The sequence below is a fragment of the Pezoporus flaviventris genome, unplaced genomic scaffold (assembly GCF_033815535.1).
Source record: "Pezoporus flaviventris isolate CSIRO_AGI_PZ_B2104156 unplaced genomic scaffold, CSIRO_AGI_Pfla_v1 ptg000047l, whole genome shotgun sequence".
Taxonomy (NCBI): domain Eukaryota; kingdom Metazoa; phylum Chordata; class Aves; order Psittaciformes; family Psittacidae; genus Pezoporus; species Pezoporus flaviventris.
This window is the reverse complement of record NW_026892595.1, coordinates 6153355-6169936: the sequence shown is the minus strand read 5'-3', so window position 1 is coordinate 6169936 and position 16582 is coordinate 6153355. Positions and strand designations below refer to the sequence as shown.

Genomic DNA, 16582 nt, shown 5'->3' with positions numbered 1-16582 from the left:
TACCATGGCAACAGCCTAATGTCATGAATATACAGAATTACGATTGACATTCCTGCAGTATCCAACAAAAGGGGAAGAGGGAGAAAACCAGACACAGCTCCAGTACTAATGGGGGAACCAGTATCACTGGCACCGTAAATATTGCTTTATTCATAAATCTGCTTTCTCCTGCTTTTCACCATGTCTACATTCCTGTGAAGGCCTCCCATCAAAGCCCAAAACACATGCTCAGTGCAGAGGGGGCTTCTTCACAATGTGCCTAGAATTGGCCAGAGGACAGTGGGTGCCCTTCTGACAGTACTTTCCTCAGGGAGAGGAGTCCGCTACAGCATGAAAGATTTTTGCCACAGAGGTTAGTCTTAGGAATGTACCTTTTAAATGTCACAGGTATAGCCTAAAATAACAGAAGACATTAAACTGAGTGTTTTTTCCCCTTTGAGGATAGTCTTCAGGCTTTCAGCTGGGCTGTAAATCGTTTTCTTTTGCTGATGTTTATCAGCACATACAGAAAGACACACGCAAACCATTAGGAATAGGATAAAATAACATCTGTTAAATATTTTTAAACTCAATGTCTGCAGAGTTCTCATAAGGGTATACAAGCAACACCAAGACAAGAATGGAAACAGCCTTTTATTCTAAATTTCATATGTACAAGGAAAGCCGTTTTACACAGCTTTGTAAATTCTGCATAAAAGAGCTATTGTCATCCAATGTCACTGTGCTTATACTAATAACAACTTTTAAACATGGAGTACATTATTAACAACAAAAACCATTAACAAACAGGCATAAAAGACACAGATATGTGTGCTGATATTTCACATATATTCTAGAAACAAGTTGGCGCAAAAATAAAATGTGCCAGTAAAAAAAAAAAAAAAATAGGCATTTTTTAAAATCACACAATACATGATTTTCGTTCTTGCTTTCTTTCCTTTTTGTACATGATATGCTGAGATCCATTCTCAAGCCTTTTCACATAAGGATTTGCAGGCACTTCAGCAACCCAGCTATATTTTTTACAATACATGAACTTCAGACCAACAAACATAAAAAGCAGCTGCTGCAAAAGAAATTCTCATATCCCATATGCACATTCAAATGTTACTCACTCCTAGAGCAATCATTTTTGCTTTAGTAATTTTTGGATACTGACATGTTTTCAGGATGATGTGTAACAGTTTGTCTCCACTTCTCTCTCATTCATATACTTACAGGTTTATTTTTAATGTAGCATCATGATTCAACAATACAGTATATGGAAGCACAAGACAATTCTCCACAAAGTTTCACAAATTGTAGAAAGAAGGAATTGTTTTCTTTTCACTTGTTTGATCCAAAGAAAATGTTTGATTTCTTCTGCTCTTGCTTCAAGCTATCTCCAAAATTTGCCCAAAGACAACAGTGCATCAGATGACACCGGGACGATACCCTCCCTAGCTCTCTTCCTAGACACAAGTGTCATAAGACAAAATTAATTTAGAAGTAAAGCAAAACAGAACTCAGTTGTATGTTTGTTCATAATTTCCCATCTTCAATAAAATAGCAAAATATGCTTATCAAGGGCTTGGCTGTGATTGTATAAATGTCTCTCTCCAGTTATTTCATTTGTAACGGACTGTGTATTAAGATTATAAGGCAATTGTAACAGGGTTCTCAGGATAACGGAAAGCTTAATATTGTTTTCCTCATGAGTCAGGATAAAGGCTTTTTTAATAAGCTCAGAGTGGGAAGAGAGAGAAAAACAGTGCATATGTGCGTAATAGGAAAAAGATAGTTTTTCAGCATATAGACACTTAAATATTGATCAACAAAGGCTGGTAATGACTTCACCATAAAACATCTTAGAACTGCAACTGCAATCCAGAGTAGAGCTAAGCTTCCTCCACTCAAGAGTGATATGTAACCCTCCTCCTGACCCAAGAGAAATAAAAAAGAACATGTCAATGCTTCCTTCAACCTCAAATTCATTAATTTTATGCCACAAAGCTGCATGTTGGTGTAATAAGTCACCGCAAAATAAAACACATTACAACAAATCCTAGTAATAAGCCATTGACAACTACTGACTGGGCTATGGGACTCGGTACGCAGGGGCAGCATTGCTTACTTCCACTTTGATTGTCAAATGGTGGAACATCCTTCCATGAATTCAACACTTGAGCTAGAACGGCAAAGACATAAGGCCCACCAATGCTTTGCCTGAATTTTAAAGGCACTGAAACAGACAACAGATATATTCCTTAGTACCATCAGTTTAAAAAGTTTTCAAAATATAAGTCTTTGTATGAAAATGTTCCTTATTGCATGATAAGTTGATCTTCATTTTCTTCACCTCAAGAATAAAATGGTCTTCCCTTTTCTGGTGTTTGCAATCTGTTCAGCCTCGCTACCTGAGATGGTGAAGGCGGTACATCTTGCCTAAAAGGACCTTTAGGAGGGGTATAGTTAGGGTCCTGAATTTTCTTATAAGAGTCATAGTTGCTAGGCCCTTCAGAAGAAGTTTTTTTTTTCAGTTGTTGCTCTTTCCGCCTCTGCTCCTGACGAAGCAATTCTTGTGTTTCTAGCATTACCCTGGCATTGAAGCCATGTCCCCCCATATAGCCATTCCTTGATCCCTGGTAGCTGGAATATCTGGGATTTTCCTTTGCAGTCTGGAATCCTTCTCCAGGGGAATAGCTCTGCTCCCAGGAGTCTTGTGATACAGAACTGGCATTTTTTCTGCTTTGCCTGGAAAGAAAAATAGAAGATGTTTTTAAGACAAATGTTCCGGTTCCATTTGTACTGTTACTAAAAACAATTCCTGGAAAGAAGGGTGCTTCTGCAATGCCATCAGGTTTCCCCCAGCTATCGCGTTCTCCAGAAGTCACATTCTCTTCTGCTGCAAAGAGGCATCAAAGAGGCATCTTGCCTCTTTTGTTAGAAGAACATTTCCTATAGAGTTGAACTCTATTTCTGTGCCTCTTCAGGAGGAATATGTCATGAAAACCCATCCAGTGCTACAACCATGATCATGTTCTCAAGAAAAGTGCTACAGTTCAGTTGCAGACTAGGAAAGACCTAAGACATTGTGCTTCTTAAGAAACCAGATAACAGCCAGCACTTGTAAAGTCACTCATGAAAGATTTGAATCTGGACTCACACTTGATTAAAAATGCAACAGGCAGATCTTTAGAGCACTTGTTCTAACACTGCACAAGACAGAAGATAAAGCTCATTATTGATAGGTAGTTTACACAGATGAGAGTTTCTTCCTCCCATTTCCAGAACTAAAGAATTTTGTGCTATCAGGGCTGTTTCCCAGTTTACTATAGCTTTCATGAAAGAAAAGGCAGAGATAACCTTTTTTGCTCATTTTTTTTTTGGCTCCAGGAGGGTAGATAAATAAATCAAATATATATAGGAATTACAAATTCTTATCTCTTTTCACAATAAACCATCACATTATTTTAAAGACAGATTATGGTTTTGAAATAGCTTTAATTTACTATCAAGCTGCTAGATGCTTTTATGAATTTAAAATAGATTGGTGATGATAAAGCAAAACAATTTTGTGCAGCAGCAAAGGAGATAGTGTATGAGAATCAAGCAGTAAAACAGAATATATTGTGACGTTAATCAATAAGAAATTCATTTAGGTGTTTGTATGTGGCTTGGTTTCTCATGTCAACACACATGACTCAATGTGGCCTCATCCAATGCATATGAAATGAAGACATAGGAGACCCAGAGAATATTTCTACCATTAGTAAAACCAAGAAGTCACCTTATGTTTTTGCAATCTTCCTTCCACACATGTAATTTGAAAATGACCATATCCACCTTATTTCGTAATAGATTTTGAGACCTCTGGATGAAAATTGTTATTCAGGACAAATGTAAATTATTTCAGCATAAATTACAACATAATGTAAGTTCTTATGCAAATTTTTAAAGCTGGTCTTGATATTTGCATATCCAACTTCGCCAAAGAAAAGATGTTTCTGTGCCATGTTTTATCACTCCCTGGAACAAGAGCAAATTGAACGAACCTCTGTAGGCTACGAAACTGTCAGGTTTCTGATCTAGAGCAAGATAAATCTTAAGTGCTAGAAAATTAACTTGGAGTTAAACATTGCTTTTACAGTTTCACATGGGACAAGAGGATGACTAGCTGAACTGATTTAATTTTCTGTTTTCTGGTACTTGTTCAGAATTAGTTGGCCCACTTTCCCTGTCTTTCTGGGAAGATCCTTTAAAACTGACGCAAGAATTTATTTGCCTTCACTACTAACGATTTGAATTTACAAAGGGGAAAAAAGGAGGATCCTAGAGACTATACAAGATGAAAAGCAACAAAGCTCAAGAATGAATCCAGTGTAGAAACTTTAATCATTACAAAGCCACAGTTACAACATTAAGCTTGGGACCTAAGTTTCAGAGTAACAATAAGATTTTTTTTAAAGATCAGTCACAGAGTTGCAAACAGTTTGTAAAGCTAGATAATGGGTTGTCCCAGCTTGTTATAGGAGTATCATGGTATTTACAGCACTCAACTTTAGCCCAAGGTCCTGAAATTCATTCCTCTCTCAGCACAGCTCAAATACGCAGAGTGCTCAAAGTCATCAAATTATCATTAATTACTCAGTAACATGCAGTGCTAGCTTGCTATAATTTCTCATGTTGGAAACTGCACTGAAGGAAATTCTCAGTCTAAACAAGCATTTCTATGACCCAAAGCATTATTTTACAAATTTCTTGTAAATTAATTTTCTCGTTAGAATTATTAATTTCTGCCACTGGAACTGTATCCAACTATCTTCCAGCTTTTACATGCTACCAGTTATTGAGCAGAACAGGGTAACCGAGTTTTAAGAATCATAGTTTTAAAACTAAAAATACCCTCCCCAGCTTAAAAGAGACATTAGCATCTGTGCTTTTCCATCCAATATGTGCGTTGCTGGAACTAGCAAAACTGAAAGAGAATTTCTCCAGGAACACAACATGGCATTAATAGGTGTGGTCACTTCAGAAGGAAGGTAGAGATAAGAAGCAAAGGGAATATAAAAGATCTTCAGAATGACTAACAAACAATCTAAGAAAACACATTAACTTTACATTTTCCTTTCCCACCTTGCATATTTAACAGAAAGATTCTACACCGAAAGGTGCTATAGCATGTGAAAATCTGAGAGATCTCTTTTACTTTCAAAGATGTTGGTAGGATAAGAGTTCATGCTTAGAAAACTTTGATTATGAAGCTTCTGTTTGCTTCCCCAGAAAAAAAGGGAGTTATGGTATGCTTGTTAAAACACGTCATAAAAATTTTACATACCATTTCCACATGGGACACAAAATATAACAGGACCTTGTTGGAAAGGAATTTGACATTAACTTCTGGTGTTAAGGATTCTTCATTCAACCATTGCCACTGATATTTGAAAATAAAAACAGTATTTGCACAGTCCTTGACTATGATAATTAATGTACAATACTAGTTGAGCAAACTTTTAATAATTCTTAAAGCTAAATATCAAGTAAATACCAATTTTTCTCAAACAGCAAATCTAAGTTTTTTTAAAATACAAATTTGTTTAGATGAAAAGTATATTATTTTTCAGTATTCCTTTGCTAATGACTCAGTAATTTAGAAGAAATATATGTATATGGGAAACGTGAAGGTCTTTGATTTTTTGGAGTTTCTCAGTTCTGTATTCTTTTGTTTGAGGTCTTGAGATTTTTTTTTCCTTTTAATATTCGCTCTGTATTAGCATCACAAAGATAGAATTTCTATCCAGTAAAGAATTAGGCAGCAGAAAAAAAATATAGTCTGACATGTCAAAAGGGGACAACCCATGTCATGCTCAGGAGAGTTTTCTAATTGCAGAAATTTAAACTGGATGGTGTGTCACAAAGAATAGCTTTGTTTCAGTGTCTCAGTTCTGTTGGGTGCTCAATTCTGCTGGGTGCTGAAAAATCCCACTGAAATCAGCTCTGAAGTAATCCTCCTAAAGTAAACGGCTGCCACATGCTCTCACTTAAGAAATTTTATGCCTCTTCCACACCAAACACATTCCACCTTATAGCAATGCTAAACAAAAATGTCTGCACTAAGTACAACATTTTCCTTCCACAAATGAAATTAGCTCTAGGGTTATATACATTGAATAGATTCAGACAGTTACCATACCTGGGTAATGAGCTGTACTGCCGCTGAGCTTGCTGGAAACTCTCCCTTTCTTCTTGCCGCTGCCGCTGCATTTGAACCTCTACTGATACTGAGTGTCTGCCACTCTGTGAGTACGTCTTGGTGCTTGGCTACAAAATGAAAATGAAAATGTCTTCAACAAAGCAGAAAAATACCCACAAAAGAGCTACCATTTAAGTTGCTATTGTACACATATGGTTACATTTGTTTCAACATGTGGTTCAGGTAGCTTTTTCACACTAATTAGGTTAAATTCTGACCCATAACAGTGTCCTGTGCTGTTGTACCATTTCTGAGATATATCAAGAAAATATTGGTCCAGAATGGATTATGGATTATGGATTATGGTATAACACTGAAATTAAAACTAAGTTGGTGGAACAGATCTTCAGGCACTGTACGTTAGCCTAGCTATGGTAATACTAAGTTTTACCCCAATAAAGATCGGAGGGAGGATGGAGCACAGCAGCTCTTTCAAACCTCACCAATATGCTCAATTGATGCTCTTAGTGAAACCATCCCATTTTGCTGGTGGTCCAGACATGCACTGATTGCTTTTCTAAGAGATAAGGAAACGTTTTCTGGTTCAACATGATCGAGTAGATAGCTTTAGCAAGTCTCTTGTGGAGACAGGGGAATCCTGTATCTCTGAGAAGGATTTTAGATAACATTTTCATCAGATGACAATTCGAAAATTTGAGGCCAGTACTAAAAGCAAGTGAAAATGGATGGCCTTTCTGGGAATAGAGAGCATTACTTATCAAGATCTGAAAGAATGGCTTCATTCAAACTTTGGATTATGAAAAAGTTTACTTTTGTAGAGAGAGCACTTTTCATTTTACATTACTACTGTCTTCAGATTTTGTGATTTCAAATTGCAAATAAGGTGCTAAAAAAGTCATAGAATATTATGGGGTTTTCTTGTTTTAATAATCTGGTTTCACCTAACAAAGAAATAGAGCATTATTTTATCTATCTTCTTAAAATTGCCAGTTCTACTCAAAACGTGTAAGCCTAATCACTCAGAGGTTAGGGAGCATAACCACTTATCTGAGCCTGGAACTGAAACAGCTTGTCTCTGACTTGCTTTTTTTTAAAGCATTTTCGCCTTTTCATTTGTACCTTCCCTCTAAACAAACATCTCTTGTTTTAACCATTATAATTTCTGCAGCAGAAAGATGTCATAATGGCTCATAAATATCTGCAAGATAAAAGGCTTTGCAAAAGCTTCATAAAATGAAGTCAAGTTTTAGAAACTAGAAAGTTGCCATTTGTGACATAAACTTCTCCTTTGTCACACTATACAATAAATTGCCTGCAGGTAGCCAGAAACACAACAAATTTGAAACAGATGTACAACATTTAGAAAGTTCATTTTTGATAAAATAAACTTCTGACAGGGCATCAGTCTTGGCTCAGAATTTAACAGACACAGTTCGGTGACAACTGCCTTTCCTATTATGAAAAGATTATTGTGCAAAAGAATCAGAATGTGAAAGCATAAACTATGAGTAATGGAGAACTTATTGAAGAGAATCCTTAATACAACATTGATGTCTAGTTCAAAATAGACTTATTCTGTAAAAACCTCAGTAAAACAGTAGTTCTAATGAAAAATGCTTTAGGAATGGTGTGATGAAGCAACACGTTGAGAGCCTCGTGAGTGTGTCAGGCTCATGAGAAATTTTCTTCAAGATGAATAAGCTGTACATATGTATGTCCAAACCAACAACCCCCATGGAGATTTCCTACTATATTAAATGAGGGCAACACATACAGAGCAGGGTTTCAGTTATTGCATATGTCAACATTTCTAACTTTCTTGACTTTATTGAGAGTCATCTGACATTTGGTATTTTATTGAAGAGCTCAGCTTATGGAAGCAAGTGATTACCTAAAAATCACAAGATTTACTTGTGAATTCTCTCCAGTGTGGTTATAAGCAGTTTACAGAGAACCATAGGGAAACTCAGAAGTTCCCATCTCAACTTCTCCATAAGGAATGAAAATATTTAAACTAAGATTTTAGAGAAAATCTCCTCATTTCATGGGTTCTAATTTAACAATGGTGGAAAGCTTGCAGCTACATTGTGTCATATGTGAGACAGTAGTTTTCACATATAAGACATGAAATCAGAATTGCTTCTCTTTGAAAACACAGATTTGACTTTTCTTTTATTTCACTGTAAATATAACATATTAAAGAATTTTACAGTACAGGGAATGCTTAAATTACCAAACAGGTGGAGTGGAAATTGAGCTGCTACTCAATTTAGGTTTTTAGAAAACACTAAAGTACATCATCTAGAAAGCATGAATGCAAGTACATGAACACACATGTGCCCAGAGCTGAAGCTGCCACAAAAGCCTTTACTAAAGTGACAGAGCTTTGAAAGCCCTAATGGACTATGAATGGACTAAGATCAAAATGTAGCTTCAGAGATTTTTTTTTTTTTTTTTTTAATTCACAAAGGAACCAGTGGTTGAATAGAGGCAGGGGCTATCACGCCTGTGTGCCCATTGTAGGGCATGCCCAGAATAACTGGACCTCAGGAGTCAGGTCTGGATTCTCTGCAGGTCACAAAGAATTTAATCTAATGGACAGCATTTATAATTTGATGGGTCTAAAAGCAAATATCTAAAATCCATTATCTGATTTTCTGAAGGTATGAGTACCTGTACACCCTGTTAAACTAAATGGATTTGCAAGACTTAACTAATCTGAAAAGGATACTTATTTAGAGTCCTGTCTGCATGTTGTTCACATCTACAAGAAGTCGTCCCTATAATCAAATCTGCTATCTGATTTCAAGCATCCAAAAAATATATCAAGGAGACATAAACTCCGCCTGTTTGTAATCAAATATTCCATATCATAACACATAGGTATATTCAACCATCTTATTAATGAAAAGACCTTTCTTTCAAATCTTTGCATTAAAAACCTCAGTGATACCATAATGAGTTCCCTTGGTATATGGTTATGATTATACAAAGACTTAAAGTCTTAAATACTGCTTTTTGGATCCTTAACTTGTTCAGAAAAATAAAAATCACCATACAGTGATTTATCTTCTTAGTATGCTTTCAATTAAAGAATCTAAACCAAAAATATTTATATCATAAGAAACTTTAGTCTTCAAAAGCTAAATGGCTATTTTGTCTCAGTCCCCAAAGTATTCTATTATACATACATATTTATACAAAATATATACACAAACACACATCTATATAAAAGTATACCCTGTTTATGTCAGTACAAAATGGAGGTAATTAAAAAAAAAAGGGTGAATTATTTTCATATCTTTCAACAGCAACCAAGGAACATGTATAAGGAATACACATAACAGTAATTTTAACACTGATATCAACACAAGGCTAACTATAATTATAACAATCTGAAATCATCCAACAAACCTGGCAACAGCTCAGTCTTCACAGCACAGATTGATAAGAACTCTGGACTTGTTTGCAATGAGCTGTATGACAAGCACTGACCTTTTAAATCAGGATGCGGTCAAGGCCACAATAACAACCAAGGCTGCATTATACAAATAAATGTATGTTCATGTCTTCCACAGTACATTTAAGTGGCAATGATAGTTATTGTGTTCAGCATTGTTAAACAATACTCAATATGTAAAACTGTGCTTTAAGATACATGAAATTACACAGCTCTTTTCTCAAAGAGGCATTACTTTAAAAGCAGGACTGCAAAGTTAGAAGTTTCTACAGATTTCTCATTTTATGCAAATAACATTTTTTTCAATTCACAGAGAATGTATGCCCATGTCTCACATTGCACTCACCACTACCAGCAGTAAAGGGCAGCATATTTTACAGATTAAGGTACCTCCTCTCTTTCCTTGCTACACCAGTGGCTGCCCATGCCGTTTCTTTCCCTGCAGAATGGCATTTCTGCACATGGAGTGTAGCTCTGCATGGTGGCAGCAGGGATCCTCCAGGACTGGCACAGATCAAAGTTGCCACAGAGAATTGCAGAGGAGATCATGGGTGAGATCCAGGGCACTGGATTTTCAGGGAGATTCAACCACTTCAGGTGACAGGGATCCACCACTTGAGGTGACACACCTATCCAAAAGCCTACTCCCAAAGGGACAAACTGGGAGTAATGCTTACTCAGAATCACAGAACTCCTTTGTGTTGACAAAGAAGCAGTTAATAGGTAGATTAATAAAGGAACAAGTCCCTTAGTATTTTCCCTGTTATTAAAAAGACCATTATTTAATATAAAATAAATATGCTATTTTTTTCCAGATTAAGCTCTGTGTTTAACCAAGGAGTTTCAAGTTCACCTGGAAGTCAGTAGACACAAGGCCCCCAAAACATCCACGGTTCTTACAGTTCAGCACTGATTAGACATAGATGAGATTAAATGATCTTGCCTGCTTTATGTGTAAATGTACTTGGCACAGATGACAGACAATCCAGTAACTGTGTATATCAAAATTCAGAGTGATAAAAAACATACAGTGGTTCTGGGACATGTCCTTGAAACTATTTTTACTTCCATCTTTTTGTTTATGTTGCTATGGTGAACAGTACATGTAGCAATATTTCCTTTAAAAATTGTCAACAGGTATGTGTATTAATTCAAGCACCATGTAATAAGAAAAATCCCATCCCTTTGTGTATCTTTCTATGGTGCATATGTAGGAAGCTGAATGGTGTGGTATGGGATAAAGATTTCTGTGTATAGCAGCAACAAAAAGAAAATCTTCAGCATGGTAGAAACAAATCATTTAGCCCTGAAATTCTGCCTGAGGTATTTACATGCACTGCATGCCTGTGAGCTATAAATCGTTTGTTTACAAACTAAAATTGTTTCATTTTTTTTTAAAATCTTCTATCTTCATTTTCCATTTTGTAAAAAAGATTGAAACTAGTGGTGGAAAAAAGTTTTAAATATGAAATCTAGAGTCAGAGTTTAAATGTTGGCAAGAAATTGCTGGCATTTTATGAAATCCTTTGCAGGTTTGACACAGAATGGATAGTAACTACAGAGCTGAAGAGAAACTACCTGTGGAGAGGCTGCCCTTCTTAACTTTGGTTTCCCCTCTGAACCTACTGGGGTAGGAGAAACAGCAATTTGGGTCCTAAGGTATTCTTTGTCTACTGAAATACTCCATTAGGTATCACCTAATACCTTGAATAAAATATCCTGAAAGAGACTCTTAAAATGGATTCATAATAGAATGAATTAATATACTACTTTTCTTTCTTATTAATGGGTTGACTAATTTTACATAATTTACACCCTGATATAAAATTTAAAATGTTTGCTTTGAATATAGTCTGTTATTAATTTTCCAGGTAAAATTAATATGCTACAGTTGAAGGTACACAATAAAAAACATGTTTTTGTTTTTCTGAAAGAATCCATTATGGCTTTGAATAGGTCAAGGATGTGAATACAGAGATCATAGAATCGTAGAATAGTTAGGGTTGGAAAGGACCTTAAGATCATCAAGTTCCAACCCCCCCTGCCATGGGCAAGAACACCTCACACTAAACCATGTCACCAAAGTCTCTGTCTAACCTGGCCTTGAACACCTCCAGGGATGGAGCATTCATAACTTCCTTGGGCAACCCATTCCAGTGCCTCACCACCCTTACAGTAAAGAACTTCTTTATATCTAACCTGAACTTCCCCTGTTTAAGTTTTAACCCATTACCCCTTGTCCTATCACTACAGTCCCTAATGAAGAGTCCCTCCCCAGCATCGCTATAGCCCCCCTTCAGACACTGGAAGGCTGCTGTGAGGTCTCCACGCAGCCTTCTCTTCTCCAGGCTGAACAGCCCCAGCTGTTCATATATCTTCATATGGGAGGGGCTCCAGTCCCCTGATCATCCTCGTGGCCCTTCTCTGGACTTGTTCCAACAGTTCCATGTCCTTTTTATGTTGAGGACACCAGAACTGCACACAATACTCCAGGTGAGGTCTCACGAGAGCAGAGCAGAGGGGCAGGATCACCTCCTTTGACCTGCTGGTCACGCTCCTTTTGATGCAGCCCAGGATACAGTTGGCTTTCTGGGCTGTGAGCACACACTGAAGCTGGCTCATGCTCAGTTTCTCATTGACCAACAGCCCCAGGTCCTTCTGTGCAGGGCTGCTCTGAATCTCTTCTCTGCCCCACCTGTAGCTGTGCCTGGGATTGCTCCAACCCAGGTGTAGGACCCTGCACTTGTCATGGTTAAACTTCATAAGGTTGGCATCAGCCCACCTCACAAGTGTGTCGAGGTCCCTCTGGATGGCATTCCTTCCCTCCAGCACATAAACCGAACCACACAGCTTGGTGTCATCAGCAAACTTGCTGAGGGCACACTCAATCCCACTGTCCATGTCACTGGCAAAGATGTTGAACAAGATCGGTCCCAACACCGATCCCTGAGGAACACCACTCGTTACTGGTCTCCAACTAGAAACTTAGCCGTTGAACACAACTCTTTGCGTGCGGCCATCCAGCCAGTTCTTTATCCACTGAGTAGTCCATCTATCAAATTGATGTCTCTCCAATTTAGAGACAAGGATGTCATGAGGGATAAGAAACAAGTACTATAACCAGATTAAAAAAAAAGATTTTTTTTCTTTAAATCGGTCTTCGAGACAAGATCTGCACACCAACAGCCAACAGAAACCCACATAATCTCTATATTTTCTGAGCACTTACCTAGGAGGCCATGCCTAAATATGTTATTAGGACTTCTGGGTCTTTCCTCTATGAAAATTGTGCAATTGCTTATGTTTCACAAATTTTGTGCATATAAATAAAGCTATACTCAGACAAGTCAGGTAGCAGATTTATTTTGACCCAGTTAGCTTTTCTGTTTAGAAAAAATAAAATCTTTTTATTTGATTCCTAAATATTTAAAGTAGAGTTTGCTGGTCCCTCAATTCCTGTTTTCTCCCACCGTCCATATAAGTCCAGGGTGTATTTGTGAATTGAATTTGCTGCTTTCCATTTTTAGTGCTGATTATTTTATTAAAGGTGAAGAAATGAACCACCAACTTTTGTCCCCCAGCATCTTGATCGTTGGTGTGCTTCTACAAGCAGGACATGTAAGCAGTTGTAATGTTTTCAGTGGATTTAATATGCTCTGTTTTGAAACTGGATTGTTCACTCCCATGACATATAGGGCTATAATGCTGTGGTTTTGTTATTGAAGGGGGGGATCTGTTAATTAAGATGTGACTAGGCAAAAAAACAAGATAAGGAACAAAGTACAGTCAAAATCCTCCCAACCCCAGGACTGGTACAAGGAAGGCTAAACCTCAGCAGACCCAATACTACCCTCGAAAGAACAAAACCATAGTCTCCACTTTGGAACCAGAAGAATCAGCCACACAAGAACCCTTGCATTGGTATAAAATACCATAGCAACAGCAAGGGCCTTCAATATTAGCAGACATACTGTGATTCCATGCAATTCTGCATGCCCAGATACACCTTTCTGTGAACTCTGACTGGAATTAACACCAGCAGGATTAAAATGGATTAATAATATTTTATGCTATTTTTCTTTATTTATTTTTTTCTCCCATGTAACATCAGGCATATAGCATTGCCCTTGCAACCCTCTTGTACCTTTGTGTTTTTTGAAACACCAAACATAAAAAAGCAATGTAAGAGAAAAAAACATAAGCCTGAGAAAGTTATCTTAAAATAAACAAATGCAAAAGCACCTTCCATAAAGCTTTGACTCAGCTGCAGAACTAGTGGATTTTAGAGATGGCTCAATGTTGCAACAGTTAGTTATTAAACCTTAACAGTGTGTCATTCAAATGGCCTTGAGCAGAAATGTTACGCTACTTAATACGGTGTCATCTCATTCCATCACTATCACTTCTTGTGCCTGTTAAGCTGCCTGTGTCTGAACACTCATAGGCAGTCAAGTGGTTTGTTTACTGACAGGGCAAACACAGCCGGGCAAAGAAGTCCAGCGCTGTCACATTACTCATGTACAGAGAAAGAGCCTTCACCTGATGGGCACAGCTAGAAAGCGATGGGGTCAGGCAGTGGTCCCTCTGCCACGGGTATCACTCAGAGCAAGCATGATGTAGTGCTCCATGGCATGGAGATCTGTCTCTAACCCATGGAGGAGACTGGAGGCATTTGTCACAAGTATCTGGACTCCTGTGTCACAGGCCATTAATAGCCTGGGATGGATTGGAGTTGGTGATTTCACAGGATCATTTTGATAACATATTAGCAGGTTTCTGAGCTATTGAGCTCCTCTGAATATCCTCAGAGCTGCCAGATTTCCATCGGTGTCCATTACTTGTACTGCAAAGTTTGTGTTCATTTACACTTCTTTAAAGTAACCAATAGTCCCACATCACATCAGCACTTTGTTCCCTATCCTCTCATCAGCTTGTTAATGAGAAATGCAAAATACTTATCACCTCATAGCACACACTTCTCTGTGGATGGATTTTTCCTCTCTTTCTACCCAAACCAGGCCAGAGTTGGCTGCTGTCCTGCAGCTCAGATGCCTCTCTGGATATAAAGCCTTTTGTTTAAGTCGGCTGCGCAACCCATCTCCCTCAGGTGAAAACACACTTTTCAACAATATTCCACACACAGGTGCACTTTTCATTGCTGCGGTTTGTAACCAACAGCTTACAGATGGAGAAGACTGAAAAGACATTGATAAATGTATCTTAAGTATTTTCCTGCATACCTATTGTACACTATTTTTGCTTTTTTTGTGTGTCACTGGTATTTAATGATACATCTGGATCTGTTTTGAGAGGATATATTAACAAAGTCCATCATTTTAGACTAATAGGTTAAAGTAATACACACTCCTTAAGAAAGAGGGTTATGGCTCCTTAACACTGAAATGACTGTGAACTGCTGAAATGGATGAGATCATTGGTTTATCCTTTCCAAGCACTGTGATCTCGAAAGGCTGGAGTACATGATGGAAAAAAAAAAAGATTCAAAAATGCTCCAGGCCAATTTTTTTTTTTTTTAGGTACTTATCTGAAATAAAACATTTGGTCACCTGTGTATTTAACAACAGAGCAGCTTCTACAAAGCAACAATGAGCTTCAGAATTAATATTAATACATTAAGCTGAATTAATCACTTTGAGCTCATTTGCATGATCTGTAGAAGTGGGGTAAACAGAAAGATCCCATTTGTTTGAATAAGAGAAAAAGGAAAGGTCATTGTTCTGACCCACAGTTTAGGAAATTATTCCATTCCTAAGGTAATCAGCCTGTCATCCAAATAATTCCCTCCTCCCCCATTACAAGAAACTATAATAAAAGCCAAGTTGCCTGTCTAAAGTTGCTATGGCATTTAGATAGATATACAAAAATTCGGCCCATGACCTTCAGTAGTTAAGTTCCCAAGTCTTCAAGGGTGCAAGTTTTTCTCATGCATAGTTTTCCCAAGAATGCTGCTTAGATCTCTCAATTTGAAGAACTAAACAGCAGTTGATATGCCTAATGGAAAGTACCTCCTACACCCAGCCCTCTTTCACCTCCAAACTGCTACACTATAATTGTGATGAGCTATCACACTATCTTAACCACATCAAATCAGAGATATCTAATAATAAAAATATGTATGTTTGGGTTTTTGTGTTTTTTTTGTGTGCTTTTTTTTTTATTTTTTTAAATTCAATATCAGAGAAGGTTAGAGGTTTCCTAACGTGGGAAAATAGAAACCTATATCCTGATACACTATGTTAAACAGTGCTAGGTCATTTAGGGATACATTTACCTTTGTTCCTCTCCATGCTGCATGTCGAAAATACCACAGGTTCAAATTAGTGAGTTTAAAACTGACAAAGACACAAAGACCCAACACAAGTAAGAAAATCTATATCCACCACAATAGGCAAACAAGGATGACATATGTATTATGATGCATATGGTTGTTCTCAGTGACACACCGATGCAGATCTTCAGCTATTTCCACCTTGGTCTCATGTGCATCATAATGCTAAGTAACAATAACCCATCACCTACACCTGCTTCAGAGGAAGCTGTGAGAGATTCTATTGCTGTCATCATACAGCTCCCTCTGTTTTGGGAATGCAAGCCAATTGTTCACTGTCTTTATTGTGGAATTTTAACCAAGATACAATGAAATATTTGTCCCATATTTAAAGGATCCTAATTTAGGATATGTAATTGATTAAAAAGCAACATAGATTCATTCGATCGTGTTATACAAGGTAAGCACATGGATTTACATAATTGTATCACTTTGCTAAACCAGATTGAACTGGATTTAAATTATCAATTAGGATGTATGCCTTGAGACAGAACTGTCTTAGCTAATACAAGTGGCGAAGGGGTACTATTGTGAAGCATGTTATTATGCATATCTCTCCTTTTTTACTGTGAAAATACAC

At 37.4% G+C, this 16582-nt stretch overlaps 1 protein-coding gene and 1 long non-coding RNA gene across 13 annotated transcripts in view; one reads left to right on the top strand and one right to left on the bottom strand.

The window, feature by feature from the left end:
- Nucleotides 1–618: 618 nt before the first annotated feature.
- The window catches only part of PARD3 (par-3 family cell polarity regulator), a 451464-nt gene continuing 435500 nt past the window's right edge, over nucleotides 619–16582 (bottom strand). For all 12 annotated transcript variants that reach the window (XM_061468050.1, XM_061468055.1, XM_061468051.1 and 9 more), the window contains 2 exons: nucleotides 6173–6300; nucleotides 619–2733 (listed from right to left, as the gene is read on the bottom strand). In XM_061468050.1, coding sequence (XP_061324034.1) covers nucleotides 2340–2733; nucleotides 6173–6300 — 522 coding nt within the window. In that variant the 3' untranslated portion in view covers nucleotides 619–2339. The remainder of the gene's footprint in view (nucleotides 2734–6172; nucleotides 6301–16582) is intronic.
- Nucleotides 10966–14890, top strand: LOC133276814 (uncharacterized). The gene is made up of 2 exons (XR_009746011.1): nucleotides 10966–11283; nucleotides 14672–14890. It is a non-coding gene; the product is annotated as an uncharacterized LOC133276814 (long non-coding RNA).